The 27,468-nt window shown below is 44.4% G+C and overlaps 3 protein-coding genes across 4 annotated transcripts; 2 read left to right on the top strand and 1 right to left on the bottom strand.

The window, feature by feature from the left end:
• Nucleotides 1-591: 591 nt before the first annotated feature.
• pabpn1l (PABPN1 like, cytoplasmic) lies at nt 592-4,093 on the top strand. Its single transcript, XM_062382065.1, has 6 exons — nt 592-786; nt 1,992-2,115; nt 2,627-2,694; nt 2,774-2,880; nt 2,989-3,076; nt 3,392-4,093. Exons 1-6 carry the CDS (start codon nt 712-714, stop codon nt 3,719-3,721), a joined length of 792 nt encoding a protein of 263 aa, XP_062238049.1. The 5' UTR covers nt 592-711; the 3' UTR covers nt 3,722-4,093.
• A 31-nt stretch (nt 4,094-4,124) lies between these two features.
• On the bottom strand, nt 4,125-6,326 carry trappc2l (trafficking protein particle complex subunit 2L). The gene is made up of 5 exons (XM_062382077.1): nt 6,239-6,326; nt 5,758-5,930; nt 4,877-4,964; nt 4,360-4,439; nt 4,125-4,279 (listed from the first exon to the last, which is right to left on the bottom strand). The coding sequence occupies exons 1-5, from the start codon at nt 6,269-6,271 to the stop codon at nt 4,234-4,236; spliced, it is 420 nt and encodes a 139-aa protein (XP_062238061.1). The 5' UTR covers nt 6,272-6,326; the 3' UTR covers nt 4,125-4,233.
• Nucleotides 6,327-6,749: 423 nt separating this feature from the next.
• Nucleotides 6,750-27,267, top strand: galns (galactosamine (N-acetyl)-6-sulfatase). Of its 2 annotated transcripts, XM_062382043.1 has the most exons (14): nt 6,750-6,881; nt 7,033-7,156; nt 8,060-8,134; nt 8,264-8,366; nt 9,686-9,829; nt 10,572-10,638; nt 11,980-12,107; nt 12,236-12,375; nt 12,851-12,954; nt 16,166-16,308; nt 16,658-16,760; nt 21,160-21,281; nt 25,826-25,943; nt 26,896-27,267. In XM_062382043.1, exons 1-14 carry the CDS (start codon nt 6,777-6,779, stop codon nt 26,980-26,982), a joined length of 1,563 nt encoding a protein of 520 aa, XP_062238027.1. In that variant the 5' UTR covers nt 6,750-6,776; the 3' UTR covers nt 26,983-27,267. The 2 variants fall into 2 exon arrangements, with proteins under 2 accessions (XP_062238027.1, XP_062238036.1); XM_062382052.1 differs by lacking the exons at nt 25,826-25,943; nt 26,896-27,267 and adding an exon at nt 22,491-22,625.
• The last annotated feature ends 201 nt before the right edge of the window (nt 27,268-27,468 follow it).

Genomic DNA, 27,468 nt, shown 5'->3' with positions numbered 1-27,468 from the left:
GTTTTGTGAGGTAAAAAGGCTATTCATCTATTTCTAGTTTCTATTATTAAATCATTTCCACATGTATATATTAATAAATTAATATATTTCTAAGTTTATTTATTTATGTGTTTATGTATCCATTAATTTATTAATTCCTACATTTATGTATTTCTGTGTCTGCATGTTAATTGTTAAGTGTTTTGATTTGACTGATCTCACTTGGATCAAGAATCTTTGTCTCTTCAGTGCATTAGTGGTTTACATGTGTCTCCCTGTCTGGAAGTAAACTCTCAGAAAAACTCAACAAAGTCCAAACCCAATAGACCACCTTTCAAAACAGAACCAAAAGCTACAACTTTCTTCTTTAGGTTTCACTTTAACTAAGTTTTTTTGCAGCAGCATCTTTATAGTTCTAGTATTACCGACTAAATCTTGCTGGTAAGGCAGGGAGGGGTACTGGCCCCAGAGCGGTTGGGGCAGGGGGCACCCGGGAATACTGGTCCCGCTGATGCGGCACTGGGAGAGCGACACCCTCCTCCGGCGTGTCTCACGTGCTCTCCGCCTGTCAATCAAAGCGGCGCGTCATGCCACGCACACACAGGTGATGTCTATTATCTGTGCGTGATCAGGTGCCGTCCCACAGCCCTCTCTTCCCCGCAGGACATATTTCCGGTGGTCGGCGGGCGAGCTGCGGTGCTTCCTCGCAGATGCCATGTTTGAGCAGTGAGCATGGCGGAACATCATCTGGAGTACGTCTACCTGGAGGAGGGCGAGTCCATCGAGGAGCATTACACCGAGGACCCAGTGAGTATCTGCGGGGGGTCGGAGGATGCGCAGGGGCCGGATCGTCTGCGTGTGTTTGTTTTGTCACGCGAGTCCGAGGAGAGGAGAGGAGAGGAGAGGAGGGGAGAGGAGAGGAGGGGAGAGGAGGGGACCGACCGACATGTCCGCACACACTGTGGTGGCGCTACATCACAATGTGAGCAGACATCGGTGAGACACATCCCGCATCGCACCGCACGCCGGGAGGGATGGTCGTCATGCAGCCGGTCAGGTGCTCTGGATGTCCGCAGTTCCAGGGTGAAGCCGCGGTGTGATTCATAAATTGCGTCTTGTACAGTGAAGGCTCTGAAATAACTGATGGTCAAAAACCTTGTCTCCCATCTCTTACCCGGAAATCCCAAACCACCTCCATGTGGGCAGTGGCCGGGTTATGGTGATGGCTAGGACCCTCATAGCCTATGGCCGGACATCATGACGGATGCACAAATGTTTAGCATGCAAATAACTCATGCATCTACAAGTATTTAATTCTGATAAGGATGCGATGATGATCTGTCTCAATGCAGTCAAAAAGGCAAATGTACGGTGGCCCTGAGAGCTCTACACATTTAAGTAACATTTAAGTAAGTGTGCTAATGGTCGAAACATGCAAAACATTTTCATCAATTTGACAACATGTGTTGTAAATAGTAAACACGGAGCCAAATACTCGCAGCGCAGTACCAAACAATACTCGCAGGGCCCAAACAAATACTAACACTCCAGTACTCTACCTGATGTAGTATACTCACCACATGATAGAACTGTTCCCAGGGGATGAACACTTTTCGGAAACTTTAACCGGCCAATTGAAGTTATCTGATGGAATGCACTAAATTCATTCATCAAATGAACTCTTGATGAAAGAGCAGCCACGAAGAAAAGAAAGACGTCCGGGTTTGTTCCTTCGACTCAATTCAAAAAAAGGGAAGTCTGTGGGACCAAGCCGACCAATCACAGCTACTTCGGTCTACGTTTTTGGGGAGGTTCATGTCAGGGTATGGCGTAGGGCTCTGTGTAGGGTACATGTCTAAGTGTAGGGTTCACTTACACGTAGCTTCGATTCATAAGCATGAATTGTGCTTCAGGTTACTGCACTCATTCAGGTTCTTTTAATTTTGTCCCCCATCTGCAGCTTCAGTGTACCCCAGGAGCTTTAAGTCCTTGTTTACTTTCCTCTGTCTCAGGAGCTGGCGGCCATCAAGGCCAGGGTTCAGGAGATGGAGATGGAGGAGGAGACGGAGAGAATGAAGGAGGAGGAGAGGTGTGACGCCCCGGAGATGCAGCTACTGACCAGCAGCCCTCGGCCTGGTGAGACAGCCCCGCAGAGTCTTAACCATCTCACGGTTTGTTTGGCGCACAGCTTAACACTGGTCCTGAACTCGGGAAGCCTCGGCGTCGTATGTTTAGCCAGGTGTGTAGCACCGCAGCCTCCGGCCAGGTGAGGTAACCGCGTCGCTCACCATCTGGCCAACACCTGGGGCGCTTCACTGTGGTCAGAACAGCGCTCACATGTGCCTCATCACTGCCCAATGAGACGGAGCAGTGAGCCCCAGAGAAGCAGAAGGGTCCTCCGTGCTGCCTGTGGCTATTTTCTGCCTGCGTGCGTCTCCCTATCCATTTCACCCTTCGCATCCTCTCTTTTTGGTTCCTCCTCAGAACAGAACTACAATCAGGGAGGATATTCTGATTTGTGTTGTCAGTGATGACACAATAAATGGATATGCTGGGTCAAGTAATCACTGTTTATTTCACCTGCAGTGGTTGTATGCTACTTTTTCATATATTGCAAGCGGTGCATAAACTGGTGTTTCTTCCCCAGGACCGTTCTACAACATGACTCCTGAGGAGAGGATAGACGCTGACAACAGATCAGTCTATGTAGGAAATGTAAGACATGAACATCCTTTGTCATACTGTGCATGGTTTGTCACAACTGGGATCTGACGCACTGTTGAACAAATCCCAGGTAGACTATGGAGCTACTGCGGATGAGTTAGAGATCCATTTCAACGGCTGTGGGCCTGTGAACCGAGTTACCATCCTGTGTGACCGCTTCTCCGGCCACCCCAAGGGGTATGTTCAACTTTTGCAGTTTTTTTTAAATACTCTTTGCCGCTGTAGAACACATCTTTAAGTGTTGACATCCAAGTTTATTTGTTGTTTCTCTTCCCTCTTGCTCAGCTTTGCCTACATTGAGTTCACTGAGCAAGACTCTGTGCAGACTGCCATTGGTTTGCATGAGACCTTGTTCAGAGGAAGAGTCCTTAAGGTGAGGTGCATCACACTACATTATTTTAAGTATACTTCAAATATACAAATATAAATGAGTGCAAAACTTAACAAACTTGCATAACTAAACTATAATAAAACCTAACCTAAGTAGAATAATTTAATAATTCACTAAATAACAGTTTCACTAGTTCAGTTTTAGGCAAACTGTGGGCCAGCGATAGTGCAGCCAGTTATGTTTCTTTGCATGTTTTTGCAACCTGTTTTTTTTTTTTCAGCTCAATTGCTCTTGAATAGCAAGTCTTTTGAAATCTAATTCACCCTAAACTGTAACACGTTTCCAATTGGCACACAGGTAATGCCTAAAAGGACCAATATGCCAGGCATCAGCACCACAGACAGGGGAGGACACAGAGGAGGTCACACCAGAGGAAGGGGAAGAGGCTTCCGTCCCCCCAGATATCACAACAGCTCACGAGGCAGGTTCCGGTACCAGTCAACCAGGCCACCACATCAAACGCCCCACCCCTATTACGGAGGCCCTTCAGTGGGGAAGAGACAGTGGGGACACATGGACTACCATGAACAGATGCCTAAACGTTACCCATGTCTTCTACTTATCACTCCACCATCTGAGGAGTTAGGGGAAGGGTCGAGTGGACAACACTACCCCCAGCAGCGCTAACACCACCCACACCCGACATCGCGAGTGGGTGCATAGAAATGATCATTTTGACAAATATTTCCAGGCATTACTGAGTTAAGCATTATGTGACGGGCACAGAACGGACAGCAAGAATGACTTTTCAACCCCTGCATCAGTCTTCAGTTACTACAGAAGCGGAGAATGGAAACCTGGGATCAGCAATGTTGCATATAAGCTTAAGTTGCTGTGAATGCATGGACAATCCTCAAATCGTTATGCAGTTGCATCTCTTAATGTTTTTTATAAAACTGAATGTTTTGTGTCGCTGCCTGCAATGTAAAGTTTAAAGCCTCCCCATGTATAACTGTTTCTTTTGCTATGTAAGTGAATAAATAAAACAATGAAGTGTTGCTCCACTTGTGGTAAAATGAAACACACGTGGTGATGTGCAACAACAACAAAATTTAATAGTTATACATTTCAAATTTGGAGGCAAAAGAGGAGGGGTATTATGTACAGAGGTAGCTGAGCAGGAAGGGTAGGAAGGGCCGTCAGCCAGCTTGCACCATCATTCCTGAAACAATTCCATCGAAGACCCTGAAGAAGAGTTCAAAAACGAATTAGAACTATTGAAAATAACCACTAAACAGTAACAGGCTTCGCAAGACACAACTCACTTGGACTGAATGGTGTCCCCAGGATTGTGAAACGGGTTGCACATTACATCAGTAAAAGAGTTGTGCAATTTTCTGAACATCTGGAAAAAAAAGATCACTGAATTACTCAAAACAACCAGTTTTCTATTAAGATGAATGTTCATAAGACTGTTTTAAACTGACAGTTATGTCTAGTTACTACGCTAAGAGATTAACATGTAATTTGTTGTGGTCAGAAGTTCTGTGGATATACATGCTCAATAAATCCAGGCTTTCTAGTCTTTTGTATTAAATGTTGATTGTAAGAGTTGTGTAAAGGGCAGGATAACTGATTTGCCCTGATCGTAGTGATAAATGAACAAAAGCTCTTCATCTATGTTAATCTATGAGATAATGTATCAATTAACATCTGTTGGTAAATATCACCTAGAGCATAGAGCGTTTTATACAGGTCTACTGTATAAGCAATGTGGCACTGACATTACAACTCACTTGACTGTGTTTAAAGGTGTTTCGGTGCTCGATGGAATCCACTTACACTTCTTATTTCATTGTCCCGCAATGATGTATTTGATGAGTCCACAACGATAACAAATTTCACCTTGGAGTTAGTTACATATCCATATCTATTTTACAAGTCAAGGATACAAATTGTCGAGTTCCCACAATTACCTATTTTTTAAAGATTAAACACAATAAACATAAGACTAAAAAAATCTATGTTCAATTTACCAAACTGCATACACCTGTACATGGAGGTCCACATGGAGATATGTATAGGTGTTTAGGTGACTGGGCAGTCAGTCTCTCCTCTCTGGTTTACATGGTTTTGTTTGATTTTAGTTGAGTTTCCTATACATTTACATGTTCCCTTACTCTTGCACACCCACACTACTGATAACTGACTGCATATTTAATTAAGGTTACTTAAAGGTTCTGTGTGTAGAATTTAGTGACATCTAGTGGTGAAGTTGCATGTTGCAGCTTAATACCTCTCACCTCACCCTCCCAAACATGAAAGAGAACCTGTGGTAGCCTTCAGTTGTCATAAAAACAGAAAAGGAGTTTACTTTGTTTGGACGACTGTAAAAAATCATGGTGGCCTCTGTAGAGAGGACACGCTCCTGATGTAAATACAAAATATTTAAATATAAAGGGCCCATTCTAGGGTAAATAACACAACTATAGATACAATTTAGATGATCACACAATAGTGAAACACCAATCTCTGCCAATAGATCCATTTCACCTAAATCTTACACAGTGAACCTTTAAATACATTTATTTAACTGTAATGAGTCACATGTGATCTCCACTTGAGCCAAGTCGTGACACAGTCCAACCAAACAAAAAAGAAAGATGATCTTATTAAACTTTAAGCAGTAGAAGTGACTAGTTACATGATTAAACAGAGGATACACTTTGTAGTCTTCAGTGGGGTAGAGCAGACCCAGGTACAGCTCCCTCTGGTCTCCCAGGGACTTGCCCACAGCTGAGATCTTCTCCTCCACCACATCCAGAGAGGTGTGCACTGTGTAGTGGAACTTCAGCTCATTCTGAGTGGGCACACTGCGGATGTACAGCGGGTAGTTCTGGAGAAAGGACACGGGACGATGTAGAAACACAATAAATCCACAGTGAACCCATTAGAAGCACCACGTCTTTTAAAACCACCCCCACAAAACCACCATAAACCCACTAAACTGGAGTAGCAGCTAACGATGCTAGCGCTATTAGCTCTGTTGTTGGTGCATTTTTGACGCCGCGGGGTGTTTTCCGTCTCTCACGGGAAACTGACAGTTGATTCAGAGAATATAGAAGAAATAGTCAAACATCTGCAAGGTAAAAAAACAGTATGCGGATAAAACATTAGACATTTAACATGAAAAACAACACTCACCTCTTTAGCTATCACTGATATGCACACCGCCATGTTGGAGTTCCTTCTCTGAGCTGTCACAGCCTGTCACGTGACACGCCGCGTTCACAGACAGTAGAAAATTTGACAATAAATTAGATTTCGGATCTTTATATATAATTTAATGTTAATTGGAGTTTTCAATTATACATTTAATAATTATTTAAACGCATGAGCGGATCTTCCGATAATCTTTGCTGGGTGATCTACATTTTTACTTTTGTCTTGGCTTTTATGTTGCACGATACATTTTCAGAAAGTCCCTGAATGCACCAAAACTAAGGAACAATTTTACAATTATTTTTCAGCGCAACGTGTGACGCCGCTACGCTCATTTATCAACACAAGAAAAACCAATGACGTTATATTTAATTAATAATAATAACAAAAATAAATGAATTCAATCAGACGTCTGAAAACAAACTGTTTTCAACTGTTCCGTGTATCGTGTAAACATTAGTGTGAAAAGGAAGCACTTCCTTCTTTCTGGGGCATCACGTGACTGCAGCAGCAGGACTGAATGATGTCTGTTCTAACTCTGATCACTGCTCTGATATGTTGCTCGTTTACAGGAGAGACGGCAAATGTTTCATCTCCAAACATCATCATCATGCTCATGGATGACGTGAGTTAATCTCTGTTTGTACCTTTTCTTCGTTTGTGATGTTATTTGTTTCCTCCTCATGTCTTAGGTAGAACTGTAGTATTTCCTGCTTGCATTTTCTAAGTGTGTTTTTTTCTGTGTGTGTGTCTGTGTGTGTGTGACTTGTCTTCAGATGGGCTGGGGGGACCTGGGGGTGTTGGGCCAGCCCTCTAAGGAGACCCCCCACCTGGATGCCATGGCAGCTCAGGGCATGCTGCTTCCAAACTTCTACACCGCCAACCCCCTCTGTTCCCCATGTGAGTCAGCAACAAGTGTGGTACAACACAACAGGGTTTTTTTTTCAACATATTCATCGGATTATGAAAAGCTGTGGTGAACGTTACGCCGCCTGTAAGATCATCCAGCACGACCAGTTTGGCGGATGGTCAGTGATGGTCTGGGGAGGCATGTCCTTGGAGGGTCGCACAGACCTCCATGTCATGGCCAACAGTACCTTGACTGCTGTTAGATACTAGGATGAAATCCTCAGAGAGATTGCCAGACCTTACGCTGGTGCAGGGGCCCCTGGGTTCCCCCTGGTCAATGCCCTTGATGACGAAGGCGCTGACGCCATTGATGCCTCTCGTTCAAAAAGTTGGATCACACTGTGATTTCTGTTTTTTTCTCTGATATTCGTCCTGATTATAATTCCAGCCCTGCATGGATTTTGGTTTCCATTGACCGTTGTTACATAATTTTGTTTTCAACAAATTATTGAATGTACATCAGAAAAGATTTTTAACTTGAATAATTAATTCATCAAGATCTGATGTGTTCATCAGAAGTGTTCCCTTAATATTTTAGGCAGTGTACCTGAATTGAATCAAAGCCTTTAACGGCAGTTGATCGATTAACGGTATTGGTCCTGGTAGATATAGAAAACAAAAAAATCTCAAATCTGGAAGAACATAATGTAAATATCAAAACTTAGATGAATACCAGAGTAATCCTTATTTCTGTTAACTTCCACAACAAAGCATAGATAAATGTTCAATTAGTTGAATTATTGTAATACTAATAAATAGAGTGTTTGTGTCCGAATCGGGGCGAGAGCATTCTCAACTGTTTTGTTTTTGTTTGACAGTTGAAGAGAACTCCGATCAAAGCACAGAAATTCTAATCAGTGTTTTCCCAATTACCTTTTTTCATTTTAACCACAGCCAGAGCTTCTCTTCTCACCGGCCGGCTGCCTGTCAGAAACGGTTTCTACACCACTAATGCTCACGCCAGAAACGGTACCGTCTCATCCTGTCTGTCCTGATGCTGAAAATAATTCCTTTCCAGTTTCTCATTACCTACAATGAGCAGTAAAATGACGGAAAGTTTGTACACTCATTTTATTTTTTTTGCCTTATTTTTTCTAGCATACACACCGCAGGAGATAGTGGGAGGAATCTCCAAGGATGAGATTTTGTTACCGCGTTTGCTGAAGAAAAAGGGCTACGTCAGCAAGATAGTTGGAAAGTGGTGAGCTCCTCATCTTTAATCCAGGATTTTAGAGGTTCCTGGAGGTTTCAATCAGCGGTGGAGGAAGTATTCCGATAAGTTAGTTTATAGCAGCAATAAACGAAAGCCCCGGACGACCTGGGATTCAAATCTCTGAGTGCAGCCGAGCCTCACGGAATCATAAATGTGTTTTGATTTAAAAGCATCGAGAACTCTCATATGTGTAATGCATCATCCTCATTTGGAGCACACACACTTCTGCAGTCTGTCATGACTGGGTTCGAGCTCTGAATAATTTTAGCTCTGAGACGCCAGTGCTACCCACTGCCCCACCGTGCCACCCACTAATATGTTACAATGCATCCTATTTCATCAACTGTTAATATTTCTTTTGAGTATATTACATTATTACATGTCATTTAGCTGACGCTTTTGTCCAAAGCGACTTACATTTTTAGTACACTCAACATTTATGAGGGGCCATTTAGGGGTTCAGTATCTTGCCAAGGACACTTAGGCATGCAGATGGGAAAGAGTGGGATTCAAACCAGCAACCTTCTTGTTGCAGAGCACCCGCTCTATCCCCTAGTAACCCTCTCCCCGAGTATAACCTTGAATAATTTGAAATATTTAAGTACAGGGTTTCCATTTGAAATCTAGTGTATTACACTATATCAAGTCGCAAAAAATAAAAGTCATGAAGGAAAAAATAAAACAGTTCTCCAAAGTACAGTACTCAAACAAATGTACTTTACAACACATGCATGTAAACATAGAATATTTACATTTTTTTTTTTCATTTTAAGGATGATGCATATTTGCTATTTGTAACTCTGATACAGAATTTAATGACCATTTTCCACTCTATACAAGTCTTTTCTACTGTACATATTTTTGTCCCTGATATATATTCCAGATATTTGCATTTCTTCTCTGTTGGTATGGAGATCTTTGTGCAGAGACCCAGAGCTCATTAGAAAGATCATATAATAAACAAACAAACGGAGGAAAACATCTGTCTGGTATCACCAGCAAACTTACCTTTGACCTGATTCTCACAGTGAGAGGTTACCTCCCAGTATCCAACAAAATGCATGCCTCTGCAATTGGACTTAGATAAAACACTAAGATGAATTGAAACCAACAACGGCCTAAAGGTTGTAGCTGCAGCTCCCCAAATAATCCACATAAGTACTTTGTGCTTTTAAAAATCATTCCGTGCCACAAGTGTTTTTGATTTGTTGTGCTGGTCTAAATTTAATAATGTAAAAACATGTAGCGTGATCCTTTTAGTCCCACTGACGTCACGGTGAGTGAGCGCTCTTCATTTGTCACCACAGGCATCTGGGCCACAGACCACAGCACCTTCCTCTGGAAACTGGTTTCGATGAATGGTTCGGAGCACCAAACTGCCACTTTGGGCCGTACAACAGCAGCTTCAGACCCAACGTCCCAGTCTACAACAATTCTGAGATGCTCGGCAGGTAGTACCACACACACACACACATGCAGCCTGGTACACGACGGCAGCCACAGAAGAAAATGTATAAAAACCTTCTCTCCCGGTGACTCAGTGGAATAGTTTGGCTGCGTGTTCCTCTGGATGAGTTGACTGTCTCCCCTCCTCTTCCTCCTCTGCACCAGCTGTGCTTGTGTATTCCATTTTCCGCCCATTTGTTTTCCCCAAAACAGCCATATGTGTATTCAGGGTCATTGGAACTGGCAGCCGGGCGTGTTTTTCGCTTAGCCATGGGTTTAATCAGCGCTGCATACCTGGGCCCTGGACAGACGTACACACAAACGAAGACACGTATACAATCAGACACACACACACACACACACACGCCCTCAAGAGACGGCAGGTTGCGTCGGCTGTGTGCGAGGACACCTGGAGGAAGTGAAGCGTTGCAGAAGAGAGATGCCTGTCACTGCTTCTGTGTTCGTCGTGCCACGCTTCAGCAGCACCTCATAACAGTTCCCTCTGCTCGGCTCTACTGAGACGTCCCAAATATGTCTTCCACCAACATCTACAAACACAATCTGCCTCAGAGAAATGAGCTTCCATTGCCTTAATGAGATTGTCTACATTGGTTTTGGTCAATTTAGAGGCAATCAGATAATTGCAAACGGAAAAAATGAGGAGAGGAGCAAGGGCACGGCTTCACCTTAGCAGGAATCCAGATGTAGGTTCATTTAATGAATCGTATCAATCCACTTGTTTTTCAGATTCTATGAGGAGTTTGAGATTAACATCAAAACTGGGGAGTCCAACCTCACACAGATCTATTTACAGGTATGTTAAGGCTCATCCGTTCTTTACATGGCTGCGTCTATCTCAAACAAGGACTGTTTATAATTCCAAATATGAACGCCGCCATCTTGTGCATTTTGAGTCTGTGCACTTGGTTTCAGGGGATGTAGCCTGTGGAGGCCAGGTCCCGTCGATAGCCACACTCAACCAATCGAAATCAAAATATTCAAACTTACTGTAAGAAATGAACACTTGGACATTAGTGTGATAAGAAATGACTGAAACCACCTTTGAGAAAATATTATTTGAAATGTACTTTGCCGTGTAGGGCAGCCAGCCACCAGGCGGCGACTGAGACAGTCTGCTTCACTTTTGTGGAGCAGCCATGTCGTCCGTCTTTATCCACAGTTTTATGATCTCAAATAATACCTGTGCTTCAGTGGAGCAGAGTATTTCAGTAAACCCAATTTCCTTTCACAACTTCCTTTGTAAAGTAATTTATGGAGTAGATTATTATACAATACAAAAAATTGTCCACAAGAGTCAAACATTGTCCTATATGTCAACATTATTATAACAAATTAAAAATTTGTAATTGTTCCTTTCACAAGCAGAAGTGGATTTTTCACTTTTGCTCACACTCAAGCTGATTATCTCTGCTGCCTACGTCATTCCCTCCCATTGTCTTCTGAAATGGATCAGAAGCAGCAAGCAGAGACGCACAGGGTGTTCTAGAGGTGTAATGTGTCATCACAAGAAGACGCTGGATGGATCTGTCGAGTGGGGCTCTGTGAAGCTCGTTGTAGTATCTCTTATGAGACTAGACAACTGACTTGTGTTAGTCGTGCAGTTATTAATATGGCTGCTTTTGGAAAATGTGGCAAAGGCAGATGTTAAAATGAGTTTTTTGCCCAGTTAGAATACAGCAACTGTAAGGTTTGTGTCAACTGGAGCCTTCTTGGTGAATAATTCCCATATAGACGTATTTTCTATTATTTTATGAAATTCATTTATTTCAGATAGATGTACAATCAGCAGCCTCTTACTAATCTACAACTATCTACACCCAGGTTTTGCATCATACAAAGATGTGTTTCTTATATTTGGTCCACTATTAATGACCTTGAACAAATCATATCAGCATACCGGTATAATTTAACAGCATCACAAAGTGCAGCCACTGAAATTATCATCAGTTTGAACTCGGTGTCCTCAAGAAACAGCCGGCTGAGTTTACCACCCACTCAAAATATGGTTAGAATTAGTATTCAAGTGAGAAAAAGGTTATTTACTTTATACATCTTCACAGCAGTTCTGTGACAAGTGGTTTGTCATCTGTGTTGACAGTGTTGTAACCGCCTCTCACACCTCCTTCCTCTACAGGAAAGCCTTGACTTCATACTCCGTCAGGCTGAGGCTGGACAGCCCTTCTTCCTCTACTGGACACCTGACTCCACTCACGCCCCCGTCTACGCCTCCAGACCCTTCCTAGGGAAGAGCCAGCGCGGCCGGTACGTTATATTCTACCTCACTGACTCTTTTATTGACACACACACAGTTGACAGAAGATGCATGAGGTCAAAAATGGATGTGTTTCCCATGTTGAAGGCCCTCATCTGTGATTGGCTGTGTGCTGTAGGTATGGAGATGCAGTGATGGAGCTGGACTACAGCGTCGGTCAGATCTTGTCCCAGCTGCGGACGCTGGGCATCGACAACAACACGTTTGTCTTCTTCACTTCAGACAACGGAGCCGCACTTATATCTGCCCCACATCAAGGTAGGTGAACACACACACCTTGTTTTACTGGCTCTGTGCTGGTGACAGCCGGTGGACTTGTGTAAGTATTGTGCCTCATTTCTCAAACACACCTTGAAGGGATTTCTTTAAAAAATTTGGTACAAACTTTTCACTTGTAAATGCATTATTTATTTTACTATGAACACCTGAAGAGAATCGTTTAAGATCTGGCACACATGTTGATTTACATAAAGATTAACTGATTTGATTCCGGAGGTCAAAGGTCAAGGGTTCAGTCGCCTCATAAAAACATGTTTTGGGCCTTTTGAACATGATATCTCAAGTCTGCCTTTGGGGAATTTCTTCAGAATTTGACCCGTTTTCACTAAGACTTCATGGGTCAAAGGAAAGGGTCACGTGACATCTGTAAATCCATTTTGGTCTGACTCTGTTTAAATCTGCCCTGAATGTGGGTGTGTGTCCTTGTACACTGATGCTGCTGCTGAATCCTCAGGTGGCAGCAACGGGCCGTTCCTCTGTGGGAAGCAGACCACTTTTGAAGGGGGCATGAGGGAGCCCGCCATTGCCTGGTGGCCTGGAACCATTGAAGAAGGCACGGTAAGAACACTTCAAGCTTTTTGCAAGACGATCAATCTCGAAAACCCCAACATCTCCTCTTGAGGCTGGACTTGTTAGACCATTTGTTAGTCCTTTTTATTCTCGGTCTTGCTGCTCCGTCATGTTCTGCCTATCAACAGGTTCCAGGAGCTGTAATATTCTCTGTAGGGCTGCGGGCGACGCACAGCACTGAGAATTAGGCTGAGAATAATGGAATAATTATTTCACTAATCCCCTCTTTTGAATGATTGTTTATTTTTTATTTCACTTCTGTATCCTTTACCTCCTTTCATGTGCACATTCTGACCCTTTAACTGGCGCAGTATCTAGTTCATGTATTACATTTCTATCAAGGTACTTAACTCCAGAAAAAGTGACGATAGACTTTGTGATTTCGGCCTCAAACAGTGTGGGCACTTTTAATTATTTTACCGTTTCCTCAAATATTTTTGGGCTGGAATTAATGCCCCAACTCTCTCTCTCACTCTCTCCTTATTCCCTCTCCCTCCCCAATTTAAACCCCCCACCCACACCGTGATCCCCTAAGCCCGTGCGTTCTGCAAATGACTTTTAATTGTATTAGGGGCAGCTGTGACACGGGGCTGTGACGCAGAGGGATTTGGTGGAGGAGCGAGCGGAGGCTGCAGTCTGCAGTAAGCCTTGCCCCTGGCTCATCTCACAGGGGTGTGCTGGGGCCTGATAGCGTGGCAGAATAGCGCGGGAGAGGGGGATTGGGAGCGTCTTAAGCGGCTAATCTGTTTGTGTGTTTGCTTAGGTTGGATTGAGCTGTAATGAGGACTTCAGTATCTGAATATGCCAGGCGCTCAGGATAAAGGAACGGGAGGAGTGTGTGTGTGTGTGTGTGGGGGGGGGGGGGCTTGGTGCAGGGAAGGAAGCAAGGAAGAAGTAAAAAGAGGCGACTGGTGTAGAAAAGGGGAAAAAGGAGGATGAGTGCTAAAGACGCTGGCACTGCCGCGCTGCCGGGGACATTGTCGTGTTTGCGGGGCTTTGCTGCACCTGTGCCACATTATAACCAGCCAGTGTGTCTATGTATGCATGTGCTGAGCGTGTTAGGCATACTTTGGACTGTGTTGTGAGATTGCTTGTATAACTTTATTGTAGAGACATAGATAAAAAAAGAGAAAAGCTGAGTTATGATTTGCAGCTGGGGCTTGGCTGTGAGGACGAGGGTCGACACGGATCCTCCCTGAAGCTCTCTGGGGTTGTGATGACAAAGCGGCTTTGTTGGAGCCACTGTACTCGGCAGCTCTGGGTCCACCGCTCTTGTGCTGCGTGGGAGGGACGACAGACCAGACGCAGGGTTGCCCCCCCGCCCCCCGCCTTATTTTGAAATCTCTGTTGATCTGCGCATTGAAAAGTCCATAAGCTCTCGGAGCAAAATAATGGAGACAACAAACAGCCATGCAAGCCTTTGTCAAGCAGGTTTATTGTAGCAGCTGAGCACAGACTATCTTTATAGTATTAAAATGGTGTGGAGAGTTTTTTTGGGGGGGGGTGGGTGTTGGATCAGTTATGGAAAAAACACTTTACATCTTCAACAGAGATGAGCCCATTTTATTTTTCTGTTGATGCATCTGTGTTATAGACGGTTACCCGACTCGTGTGAGCGTGTAGGAAACTGGTTGGTCATCCACTCGCGTTCAGGAGGATGGAGATACGTGTTATGGAATGAAGGAGCGGGGGTGGTGTGAGCACAGGTGCACATTCAGCATTCTTCCAGTGCCCGAGGGGTGCGAGGAGCCGGGATGATGAGCGGGTGGTGGCTGTACACAGGAACAAAGACGCGGAGGTGGGTGGGGTGTCGGCCCCGCACTGTTGTCGAGTGTCACAATCCCTTTTGTTGTGTTTTATCAGGCAACAGACACACAGGCGGAGTGGCAGAGACAGGGATAGAGGCACTGCCTCCTCAGATAACCAGCATCACCACTCACAGCACGGGAAGAAATGAGAGAAAGAGAGGGAGAAGGACCCTGACTTTAATAGAGAGTGATGAGTCAGACAAAAAAGGAGAAGAACAAAGGGTGGAGAAACAATGAAGTTCAGTGTGGACTGCAAACATGGTGCTGAGCTAATAAAGGAAAGAAATGAAAGATGGCAACATTAGAGCTAGAGTTTTGAAAGGTTTGGTTTTTGGTATTGAGAAACAAGTAAATGTCAGTTTTGCTTCTTTGTCCTGTCTTCTATAATGGTTTGTGTGTGTCTGTCTGAGGGGCGGACTCTAAAAAAGAAAACAAAGTGAGGGACTAAATCTGTTGGTGTGTGTGTTGTGTGTGTGTGTGTGAGGGAGAGTGTCTGGATGTGCAGATAGATCATGGAATGTGTTGCGGAGCCTTTTCTGTGGCTAGTTCTGTGGATACAGAAGAAAAGGGAATTCATTTCAGTGCTTTGGAGCTTGTGTGTGAGTGTGTGAGTGAGTGTGTGTGTGTGTGCGCGCCTGTGTCTGCATGTGTGCTGGCTGCCGATAGGAGCACAGCGGCACACGGCGGTGCAGCTGCAGAGGCCTGATAGCGCTATCTGATTGTGAGCGTGCCGTCGCCCTCTGAGGCTCGCTCAGGAGAGAATGGAACGGAAGATCAAGGATGACAGCGAAAAAATGGCATTTTATCTGAAAATAGTTCAAAGTTTATAAATAAAATAAAGCTTTCCACCGGGACTGGGAGAAGGAGATAAAACACCAGCTTGCCCCAGCCGCCTGCTCGCCCCGGCCCTGTCCTCTCCTTACTTCCTCTCCTCTCTCTCCTTTCCTCCCCCCCACCGAAAAGAATCCCCCATTCAGACAGAGGCATTTTTGGAGGTTGTATAATAAACCTGCAAGCAGAGATTAGAGAGGAGACTGGTGAAATGCATCTCTTTCCTACATGGGTGCACACAACTACACATGCATACATCCCATCGTGACCATGCGTTATTGCCTTTATTTGTTCATAAAGAAAATTGTGCGAGGAAAGAGGAAGCTTGTCGTTGTCCTCCAGCGTAAAACGGATTATTCTGGATTTGTGCGACAAAAGGCAAAATCGGCGAGATGAACGAGAGATGGAAACACAATTTTGACGTTAAATAGAAACTGTACGTTCCGAACAATTTGAGTTTATTCACTTTCTCCAATTCTAACTCACGGTTTGCGTGACTTGTTCTCTCTGTGTGTCTCACGCTGCAGAAAGTGGTTGCATTTAGTATTTTCTTTGTGTAGGTGAACTTCCAGTTGGCCAATGTGATGGACCTGTTCACCACCAGTCTGGCTCTGGCCGGCATCAGCCCTCCTGATGACAGAACCCTGGATGGACTGGACCTGACACCGGTCCTGCTCAGCCGCCCCCACACACTCCAGGACAGGTGCGTACATACACTGACTGCAGGATTTGGGATGTGTGGCCAGTTTTGGGAACAATATCCCCCCTTCATTAAAAAAACACTTTATGTTATGTTTGTGTGTAAGGTAAACAAGGCACAGTCCTTAACCAAAGCAGTTTTCAGACATGCACTGAATTCCAAACAGTTTCCCCCAAAATGCTCAGCCCCTCTAGTAAAATGTCAGAATGAGTCAATGTGAGAATACAGTGGGAAAATCACTTTTTCCTCTTTGTGGTTCTGAGTGAAACATTTGGTGCAAACATTTGCTCCTGTGTTCACTTTGGAAGTAACGTCTCTCAGCATCTCTTCCCCCTCCTCTCATCATCAACAGGCCCATCTTCTACTACCGTGGCAACGAGCTGATGGCTGTGAGGCTGGGCCAGCATAAAGCTCACTACTGGACCTGGAGCAACTCATTGCAGGAATTTAAAGAAGTAAGGGTCGTTTTTTTAACACAGCAACTCTGTCCCGCCTTCGTTTCGTCAGTTCTCCATTTACGCTGCCGCACCCCCCCCCCCCCCCCTCCCCTTGTCCCCTCTAATCTTCCTCAAACACACAAACACTCTCAGTGTTGGTGTTATCTTGAAAATGGCTCATCAGTTGACTGCTGTGTACATCAGAGCGTAATGAATATTAATGAAGAGCCCCCACATCAGCGAACTTGCATCATTCATCAAGCCAGTTGCCTTGTTTGTTCTAACTCCAGTGGAGATTGTCTTCCTCCCCATTTACACACCATCGTTTCCTCGCTGTAGGATTTTTTTCCTTTTGGCACCATGGAGCTTAAAATGAAGAGAGGTAGACGCCCCGAGTATCTCATCAATCATATCAACTCAGCGCTGATTAAATGCATTGATATGAATGTGAAATCCGACACTTGAGGTTTGAGTATTGTCCATCTTTCTCTCCCCTGTTCATAAAAACCAAAAAGAAGCATGTTCTCCCGTCCTCCCTCCATGGCTCCGCTTTTTCCTGCGATCCGGTTTGTTTTATGCCCCATCGGTCGCTTAAATTGCTCTCTCCTTCAGGGCCGCTGAATCAATAGCAGCCTCCTTTATCAACTCATGTGAACTGAAGTGGAACTTCACAAATAATGGCATCTGATTGCCTGTGAGTTGCCCATCGATTCGGTGTGTGTACATGAGAGAGAGAGGGAGAAAGGGAGGGAAACAGATAACGTGTACATGTGTGTTCCGTTTGTCGCCGTGCAGATTCTGCATGTCTGAGTGTGTGTTTGCTTTATGGTGCAGCATTAAATCGTATAGTTTGCTTCAGTGTGCGCCACTATCGTTGAGTCTTTTAACAGTTTGTCTTGTAAAACCTACGGCTCTTTCCATAAACATGAAACACACAAACTACTTATACCCTCACTGTCAGACACTGAGTCAAATGTTTTGTAAAACCGTTCAAGAAGAAATGCAATCACGTCTACTCTCACATCCACTTACAAAATAGCTTGACCCTTGCGGCTGTGGCTCGTGAGATAGAGCGGGTCGTCCACTAACCAGAAGGTCGGCGGTTTAATCCCAGTCTCCCTCATTCTGCATGCTGAAGTTGACTAACGATCCAAACGATCCACGGTGTGTGTGATGGATGTGATGGAGGAAGGGCTGCACATAGATGCCCTGTGTGAATGTGTGTGAGTGAATGGCAAACTACTGTGAAGCAGTCATCAAGGCTAGAAAAGTGTTTTATAATACAGATCATTTACAAGTCCCTTAAAGATTCAAATTGAACTCGTCTTGAAACAGAAATTCAAAATCGGAATCTTTTTCCCTCTTGCTCCTCAGTTTATAGTTACAACTCTAAAACATGATCCGATCGAAGGTGAACAAATAAACAAGGGAAAATGTGAGGAATGAAATAACAGGTTAACAGGTGGGAGACGTACTGCTCTGTCCTGGCCTCGCACAAAGCTCAGCCATGAGGAAAATGAGAAATTTCACAGGCATAAATGGCTCTTATCAAACTCCTCAGGCGGCACAGTGACGTTAATATTGCCAAATATAGTTTGCCCAGGCTGTGGCTCCTTTTGTATCTGGACTGCTGAGAAACGCGTGCTACACTGGGAGCTCTATGACGGCTTGTAATCTTTGTTGACGACTTCACACGGTGATGAAAACTGAAACGGGACGTGTTTCCCTGATGTTTAATGGAATAGACGGTGCCGGAGGTATTGTACTGCACTCCTGGGCGACAGAGAAACTCGTGACATTAACTCATCCACTGACTTTATGGTAGAAGGGAGACGGGCTAACTGCTGGAGAGCACGATGTGTGATGTACATTTGAGATTTCATACGACCAATCAACATTAAGTTCCTTCAACGAGTGGCTCACAGAGGTGGAAGAAGTAGTTTGATCCTTCACTTACGAAAAACTATCAAAGTAAAAGTGGAACTCATGCATTTTATATTGTAATTCTACTTATAGGTTCACAAAGATTGCAGCAAAATGTACATAACGAATCAATAAAGTTCCTCGCTCTCCATTAAAAGACTGTGACTGATTCGATTTTATATATTCAATATATTTATTCACACTTACACTTTTATTATTATAAGAAATGCTGCATATTTAAAGAACTTACCATATCAGGGGAGATCTAAGCCTGAAGAGTAAGTGGTTACTACAGCAGTTAAATAAATGTGGTAGTAAAATGTACAACAGTAGAGAAACACTCATTAGAGTGCTTACCACCACCAAGGCCCAAAAGTCCCCTCAAATTCAATCAGGCTGCACCAAAGTGCATAACACTCATAGATATCAGTTCCACAAAGTATGTTTTTTATCAAGAACCATAAAGTGAAAACCTCCCTGCCCCCTAAACAGGTTCTGCATCAATATGTAATGGGTTCTTTCAAAACCGACACCGTCCTTCCATTAAGTGTCATGGAAATCTGTTCAGTAGGTTTTGCATAATGGTAATAGGTAATAATAAGAGATATATAAAGTAATAGAAAATGGAAAACTGCCCCCCCCCCCCCCCCCCCCCCCATAATCAATATTGTCTTTAGAATCCGCGCTGCAACCCCTGGATGCTCCTGCACTTTATCTTGTAACGGTGACGTCTCTGCTCCAGTCTGAAAGCAGCCTCGTTGTATCTATAGCATTAATGTCAGAGCAGATATGGAGTTCTCGCTCTTATGTCTTGGCTACAGGAGACGGAGTCGGGGAGATACAGTGCTCACAGCAGGCCTCTCCCGCTGCTCCTCTGAGATTGTGTGGTATTTTTGTTTTTTTTTCATTCTTTTCTGCATTTCTAAGCTGTTGGCTTCAAAAGACAGGACACGTCTGGATCAGAGGAGGCTCAGCGGGGTGGGGGGGTATCTATCCCCCCCTCTCCTCTATATGTATTTTGAGGTGCTCCGTTGAGTGATCTCAGTGGGGGGCTGCAGCACTGCCTTACAGATGAATGCTTTCTCAATATTTGTCGTGCTCATCAAAAATTGTTTGTTTGTGTGTGTGTGCGTGTGCGTGTGCGTGTGTGTGTGTTGATGGAGGGGGCCGATCTCCAGGGGTTCTGGAGGAGTGAGTGGGACTCAATCAGACTAAGATCACTGCGAGGCTCATGAGAATGGAGTCCGGGAGCAGCAGCGGAGACGTGGAGAGATTTGAAGTGGGGAGGCAGGAAAAGTCCTATATTTTGTGAAAGGACTTGAACCTCACTGTGTTGTGTCGACACTGGCTGCATAAATAACACAACACACCCGCAGACGACAGCGTGCATATAGACGACAGTACAAAGATTTAACATTCAGCCCCAGAGTCATAGATCAAAACTAAATCGAAACATCGAGATCTCTCCGGCTGAGTTTAGCACATTTCTTTTAAAACCGGAGACGTGAGTGAATGTCTGTCTCAGTGTCAGTCCTGTGATACTCTGCCGACCTGTCCAGTCGACGGACAAGTGGCACATGGATAAAACACACAGGAACGTATTTGTTGTGTGTGTCTGAACGAAAATAATTGAACAAAGGCCACTTCAAAAGACCATATTTGACGCTTGTCATGGCTAAAACTGGAAGTCAAAAAAGAAGAAATGCGAAGAACAAAAAAATATTTTATTAACCAGAGGTTCACTTGTAGAGGAATGCCTCCGTCAAGGTTAATGCCTCATCTCACCTAGTTCAAACGAGAGAAAGATAAAACTCTGTTCACTCCAGAATTGAATGGGTTCTTCCTCGGGTCATACTCCACCACCTCTCAAAAAGTTCATAGAAATCCATTTAGTAACTTTTGAGTAATCCTGCCAACTAGCAACCGTTCTAAGATTTTACCTGTTTACCTTTAACGCAATGTTTTGTTGCCTTGTTGGCCAGGTTTTTTCTTGATTTTTGTGTATCTTTTTTACCTGGTTATTTAAGGGATATGCGCCTGTGAGGTGCAGTAAAAGTAAATATGTTTTTGTAGCCGAAACAGGAGAGTTCTGCTCGTTCCTCTCATAAGATCCTCATAATTCGTATTCCAGCAACAGAGCTCCGACTGGGAGCTCATCTGTTCCCTGTGGTTTCAGGACAGACGTGCTGAAGGCCTGTAAAATGGCCTCAGAGGATTTAGAAACAGACTTGGTTTGATTCCCCTTAATGTAAATGTTGCTTCCAAAGAGGCAAAGTAAATTGAATGCCCAGTCTAAATTAGAGCTTTATAAAGGTATCAGATTGTGTATTATTGTGCAACGTAGGCGGAGTCCTCGCCTTGGAAGGCCCCTCACCCGTGTGACATGTCTGCTTAAAGCTGTTTTCTGTGCATTGACTTGATCGTTATCCAATGTGGAATTGGCTTCAAATATGAAAATAAGTTAACGTTGACGTGTGGCTGTCTTCTCTCTTAGGGCATTGACTTCTGTCCGGGTCAGAACGTCCCAGAAGTGACCACTCACGACCAGAGGGAGCACTCGCCGTATCCAATCCTCTTCCACCTGGGACGGGATCCGGGGGAAAAGTTCCCAATCAGGTGAATTTCCTGAAAAGAAAATTGATTTGATTTCCAGGGACACCGAGGAGAACGAGCGAGGGAAGTCAACCGGGAGCGAGAGAAGAGATGTTAGGAAACGAGGAGGCGAGGTGTGAGAACGAGGAGGTCGTTTGCCTGTTGGTCGCACAGATTGTGAATGAGATCAATGCTGATTCAGTGGCGTGAAGAAGAAGGCGGCGGATTGATCCGCTCAGCCAGAGCGCGCCTGATTACACCCCTCTCTTTGTGATCGCAAACAGCTCCTTAAAGATTACTATCTGCCCCCCCCCCCCCCCCCACCCCCCCGAGCCTCTGGCGCACCACTACGGGTTATAAATGCAAGATAAATTGTTCATGTCTAAATTGAGAGCGAGTGCTGTTTAATGGAGTTTTGTGTGTCTGTGTCGCGGCTCGCAGGAGAGTTAAGAAGCTCAGAGCAGAAAGTGATGGTGGAGGAGACATCCACACGACTCCGCTCCTCCTTTGAAAACACAGCAACTCTGCAATGGCTACGCTTGGTGTCTAAAACTACTCGGGTGTTTTAGAGCAGCTAAATGGAGAAGTATGGAAATGCTGCGAGTTCCCTTTTAAGTTTGAAAACTCTTATTTTTAGTCTGAATGGGCAGAAACGGAGGACTGGAATCGATGAGGTAGACACTTCCAGCCGCGTGTTGATTGGGTCTTTTCGGTCAAGATGTATCTTTAGCTGCTCCGTCAGGCTCCTGATCTGTGAGGCTCCTAAAATAACCAGCAACAGCCTCCCTGATGACACTGTTGTCCATGCTAACAGCTGCTGTGCACTTGAATTCTCTTGTTTGTAGCTTAGCTCTTTCTGCAACGAACAACCGAATGCTTCCTGTGCATGGCAGGTATTATCAGGGGTTTGAGGACGAAGAGGGATTAAAACTGAGATGGAGTCAAAAACACTTGTGTGGACGGAGATTGTTTTAGTTTGAAAATGATGTTTTTCAAACAAAAAATGTAAGTACGCAAAATAATGGTGCAAAGAGAGATGACATCACCTTTTACTTCCCGCTGTCACAATAGCATTTTGATTTGATCTCTTAAAGAAAAAGTGACGCAAGCAGAGAGCATGACTAATACATCAAGATCATCTCAAAACGGCTTTGATGAGAGAATATTCCTATTGCCCCCCCCGCGCTGCCTTGGAAGCTCCCGGACTGACCTTTCTCTTCCTGCCTTCTGCAGCTCCGCCCCTCCAGCTCGGCTCTGACCTCATCTCTCCTTCACCTCGCGCTCACACCGCTCTCGGTGGCGGCGTGGTGAGATTGGATGATAAAACATTAATGTTGTTTTTCATTTGCCCACCTCTTAGCCTTGCTATTCACTGGGAATAAAAAAAAAAAACAATCAATATGCAGCCAGGTGTGGTGCTTGGATGTGCGCACGCACACACACACACACACACACACACACACACATAGAGAGAGAGGCATGCTCATTTCTGTGGCCTCCCACGCTGAGGGGTCAGTGGGTACTTCTACAAGGTCACTCCGCTTCGTGACCTCTTCACTGCTCACCCTCCGTTCTTCTTCTCTCCTCTCTGATCTGCACCGTTCTCCCCAAACGTTTGTCTTACTTTCCCCCCCCTTGTTACTTCTCCCTCCCCACTTACTGATATGCATCTCAGCTCCCTCCTCACCGCTCAGCCTCTGTCCCTCTGCATCCACTGGGACTGTTCTACTCCATCCTAGTTAAGCCTCTGTGTGCATCTGTGTGTGTGTGTGTGTGTGTGTGTGTGTGTGTGTGTGTAGCGTACACATGTGTATGTGGGAGTTTTGTCCGTGTGCTCCTCGGTCCCCCAGCTGGACTGGCTGCCTGGCCATCATTAATCTCTGTCGACACCTAAAGAGCCACTTAAGATGATGTAGGGCCTGTCTGAACACATACCTTCACTACTGTCGCAGGCTGTGATACAGCAAAGAGTGCACACACACACACACACACACACCAATGTATATTATAATTATGTAACAATCATCCAGTCGCTTTTACTTTCACTTGTTTCTCTAGTGTCTTTTAATTAATGGCTGCGAGCCGAGGCCTAGCTGCCATTGGTTGGGATGTATGTGATTGGTACAGTGGGGGGGTTGGAGGAGGGTCAGGTCTGTGCTGGTGGTCCTCCTGTCCGGGGTCTGCACCACTAGAGGTGAGTTTGAAGTCCGTAGCCCCCCCCCCCCCCCCCCATACACACACCACCTCTGTGACCTCAGGCCTCGAGGTTAACACACCCTGCCCTTCTCACCACCTACCTCAGCTCACACACCCCCGCCCCCAGTGCCCCCCCCGATCAACCAGAGTGGAGACCCAGCCGCTACACCGCAGGCAGCTCCACCCCCCCCCCCCGCACGGCCTGGCCTCATATGCTGCCTGCCACCGCGCTCTTGTGTCCCCAATCAATAGTCCTCACTGAAGTGCTCAATTTCCACCAGGGTGGAGAAGATGGTGGAGGGGAGGGGTAGGCAGGACAGATGTATTTGATTGTCTCCTCAATTCCCCCACCTTCTGCTACTGTGTGTGTGGGTGTGTGTGTGGGTGTGTGTGTGTTCCAGCAATAGTGTTATGAATCAGTAATCAGAGTGGTGACACACCTGAGCAATGCCCCCATCCCCCTTGGGTGCCATACATTATAAATCAAAAGACTCAATTTGCATACAGCCTGCTTATTATTCCAGATTTTGCCTCTACACCAGAAAGCTAAGGGTTATAATCATGATAATGAGGTGTGCTGACTGTGGGCTTTTCATTATTTGTTTGCAGAGGAGGCATAAACAAATGATATTATTAGTTTTTTGATTTAGAGGTCTGCATTGTAAGGTTTTTCGGGGCGCCCACGAAAAACAATAGGCAACTTTGTGTCTCGTGCAAGTTTCCTCCTGCTTTGCTTGCAGACCCGCACGGGGAAAATGGAATTCTCCCAGCGCTCTGATAAATCTCCCTTACATTTACTTCTATTAAGTTGCTTCATCACTTATCGGCAAAATGAATCGCAGCAATCAGTGGCGGGCGCAGATATGAGGGGGAATGAAATATCCCTCTCGCTGATCCAGATCGGGCGGAAGCAGCATTTGAGATTTGAGATTTGAGATAGCCGAAGCAATTTAATCTGGACGTCTGCGTTCTGGAACCGTGGGGAGCGATAATCTGCTTTTTACTTTGTTTTCAGTTTGGGGTCACAACGCAAAGATAGTTTGGCTCATGACGAATGTGGCAACGCGAATATACACGGGGCTAATTGCAGCGGGTTGGGTAGCAGTCGAGTAATTGCTGGGGGAAAGTGAAGACTGAGAGTACGGAGGGAAGGAGCAGGTGCCGGCTGATGGAGGAAGCCTTGCTGCCCTGTGGGAGATCCGAGAGGGGGGGGGGGGGGGGGAGGTGTGAGCTGGACAGAGCCGGGGGTTATTACTCTAATTGACACTTCACCTCACACACATGCACATGTTCCCCAGGGGCCAATCAGAGGGCCGGGCTCGCAGCGGAGGGAGGATGGAGGGTTGGCACAGGTGCTGCCGGCGAGTGTATCGAGGGTGTAATTGCACTGCTGATATTTGTCTATCTGTGTGTCACGCCACCCGACTCCCACTCCCCCCCCCCGCCGACGCACACGCACACACAGACAGACGTGGACACACAGCCCATTAACCCTACAGGTCCTATTGAGAGCAGCGTTCCTTTGAAAGCCTTCTGGGCCCCTGTGTTTTACACACTGAATATAATAATGCACAGAGGTGCCCGCGCTCGCCGGCGTCCAACAGCAGTAATTGAGAGACAGGGGAAGGGATAGAGGTTACATAGTTCACCCCCGCCGAGCGCGCCTTCCCAGAGGGCGGGCGAGTGGACGGCCTGTTTTGTTTTTGTTGTTGAGAAGCTGCAGCATGTCCCCGCTATAATATAATGACTTGAACACTTAAGTCTTTTGTGTGGCTTTATTACCGGACACATGCTCGCACTGAATTTCAACTTGGAGTAAAACGGCCCGAGACAAACGGGTTAAACGTTCAGTGTTATCAGACTAATCTACGTTATTTAAGCCTAAGATTTAAATTGTGATATATTTTTTTAATATTCTGGCAGGAACTCATTTTTTATGCTGAATATTGGAATTAAAGTCAATTGATCGAGTGGCTGTTTGGCAGAGAAATAATCAACTATTTATAAAGTATCCTCTGGTTATAGCTTCTAAAATGTGGAGATTTGCTGTAAAAAGAGAAATCATTGGGTTTTGGACTTGATAAGGCAAATCAAGACATCTGAAGATTATAGTGATAACTTTATTTATATAGCACCTTTCAAACAAAGTAACGAAAAGCCTAAAAAGGAGTTAAGTACATCCATAACAAGATCAGATATTATCAATAGTTTTATTATGAATATGATAAGAACAGATGTCAACTTCTATTTTATTTATATATATATATATATTTTTTTTTTTATTAAAAAAAATTGGATTTGATGATCAAACTCTTAAGTGTTAGTTACTGACCATGTCTGTGGTGTATGTGTGTGTGTATGTGTGTTTGCAGAGTTTTTAATCCGGAGTACAATGAAGTGCTGAACAGGATCTCTCCAGTGGTGGAGCAGCACCAGAAGAGTCTGGTGCCAGGGATCCCTCAGCTCAACATGTGTGACCTCTCAGTGATGGTGAGATTTGCGTTTACTCAAATAAGTTAAAATACTTTCATGATGCACTTTATTAAAACAAAAATCAGAACGAAGGCCAACTCCCGTTTCGGTAGCATCTAATTCTGGTTTGTGCGAATAATGCGTGTTAGAAAAGTTAACAAAAGTTGCTATAGGTTTACATCTGTATCATCCAGCTTCATCCTCCACTTCAACAGTGTGAGCTTTTATTTTCACATTTGTTTATCACTATTGTATAATGTGAATCCTATTTGATGAGGTCGTTAATGAATTGTCCTCCAATCTGAACATTTCCCTCTGGGTTATTTCAAGCAGCTGAATGTAACCGTGGCTTTGTCTCCTCACCGACACACTGAACGACGCTGCTCTGGATTTATTTGTGTCATAGCACTGCCCCCGGGTGGTGAACAAAATAAACACAATTTTATTTAGGGTTGTTGTGTGTTTTCCTGTGAAGCAACGTCCTGTGTCAAGAGGAAGTTGCTCCTCAGTCAAAACGTCTATTAACAATATAATCAGCTCATATGGAAACATAAGTAGCATTTGTTGCACCATGTGAGAGTCTGAAGTCCACGACTCTTCCTTCATGTTTCTCATTTTAAAGACTTTTGAAGTTTGAGGAATTTAAATATTTGGTATTTTGACAACTTTTTTAAGACTAAAGTTTGTGTTGGTAAATCTTTGCATATAGTTTCATTGTGATGAACCTGAAATAAATGGCATCTTAGGTTGTATCAATAAAAGATTTTTAATATTGCAAAGCAAGAATTAAAGACTTGGAAATGAATTGAATGTAAAGGACACAGGATTAGAAACCAACTAATAAGACCTTGAGGACTCAGGATTTTGTGCTTGTCCCCCTGAGTAACAAAAAGCTAAATTATTACACATTTAACATTATTGATGAACTCTTATTCTGGTGTTTTACTGTGACGGCTGCTCTCTGTTGCAGAATTGGGCCCCCGCAGGCTGCGAGAAGTTAGGAAAGTGTCTCAAAGGCCCAAAGTCTGAGCCGTGGAAGTGCGACTGGCCACACTGACCACAAAACTGAGGAGCCAGACAAGAGGAAAAGGAAGCAAAACCTTTTTCTATTTTTGTTTTAGGTGCCTTTTCTGCAAAATATTAATGTTGAATAGCACCAGGAGAATCATCTCTGTGCAACAACATTGATTTGATTGTGGAAATAACTTTTACTGCTGTGATTTTAAAGATCCAACAAGTGAATTGAGCAAATGGATCAGGACTCATTTCAGTGACTTGGAGCAAACAGGGAAATGTATTTATTTTCATTGTGTCTCAAGTAATAAACTATTCTTTACTATAAGTGGGATTCATGGATTGATTCTCTTTACTTTGTGTTTTTATTTTTTATTTATATATATAGATATATATATGTATATACAGAAAATATAAATATTATTCAATTGTATCATACATCTGTTTGGGGCTGATGTAAGAAAGCACAAAAAACGGGATGGGGGGATATTAACACATTTACTGTAGTCCTGCTCATGGTTTAAAAAAG

Source organism: Platichthys flesus, chromosome 1, assembly GCF_949316205.1.
Source record: "Platichthys flesus chromosome 1, fPlaFle2.1, whole genome shotgun sequence".
Taxonomy (NCBI): Eukaryota; Metazoa; Chordata; class Actinopteri; order Pleuronectiformes; family Pleuronectidae; genus Platichthys; species Platichthys flesus.
The sequence above is the reverse complement of the archived record's forward strand: the minus strand, read 5'-3'. Positions and strand labels throughout refer to the sequence as shown.

Bases quoted from the DNA above. Each gene is read 5' to 3' on its own strand.
- galns (XM_062382043.1), top strand. From the start codon at position 6,777: ATGATGTCTGTTCTAACTCTGATCACTGCTCTGATATGTTGCTCGTTT. The intron at 12,376-12,850 runs GTAGGTGAACAC...CTGAATCCTCAG, and splicing joins TATATCTGCCCCACATCAAG to GTGGCAGCAACGGGCCGTTC. The intron at 25,944-26,895 runs GTGAGATTTGCG...TCTCTGTTGCAG, and splicing joins TGTGTGACCTCTCAGTGATG to AATTGGGCCCCCGCAGGCTG.
- pabpn1l (XM_062382065.1), top strand. From the start codon at position 712: ATGGCGGAACATCATCTGGAGTACGTCTACCTGGAGGAGGGCGAGTCC. The intron at 2,116-2,626 runs GTGAGACAGCCC...TTTCTTCCCCAG, and splicing joins GACCAGCAGCCCTCGGCCTG to GACCGTTCTACAACATGACT. The intron at 3,077-3,391 runs GTGAGGTGCATC...ATTGGCACACAG, and splicing joins TCAGAGGAAGAGTCCTTAAG to GTAATGCCTAAAAGGACCAA.
- trappc2l (XM_062382077.1), bottom strand. From the start codon at position 6,271: ATGGCGGTGTGCATATCAGTGATAGCTAAAGAG. The intron at 5,931-6,238 runs GTGAGTGTTGTT...TCCTTTCTCCAG, and splicing joins TATCAGTGATAGCTAAAGAG to AACTACCCGCTGTACATCCG. The intron at 4,280-4,359 runs GTGAGTTGTGTC...ACTCTTCTTCAG, and splicing joins GGGGACACCATTCAGTCCAA to GGTCTTCGATGGAATTGTTT.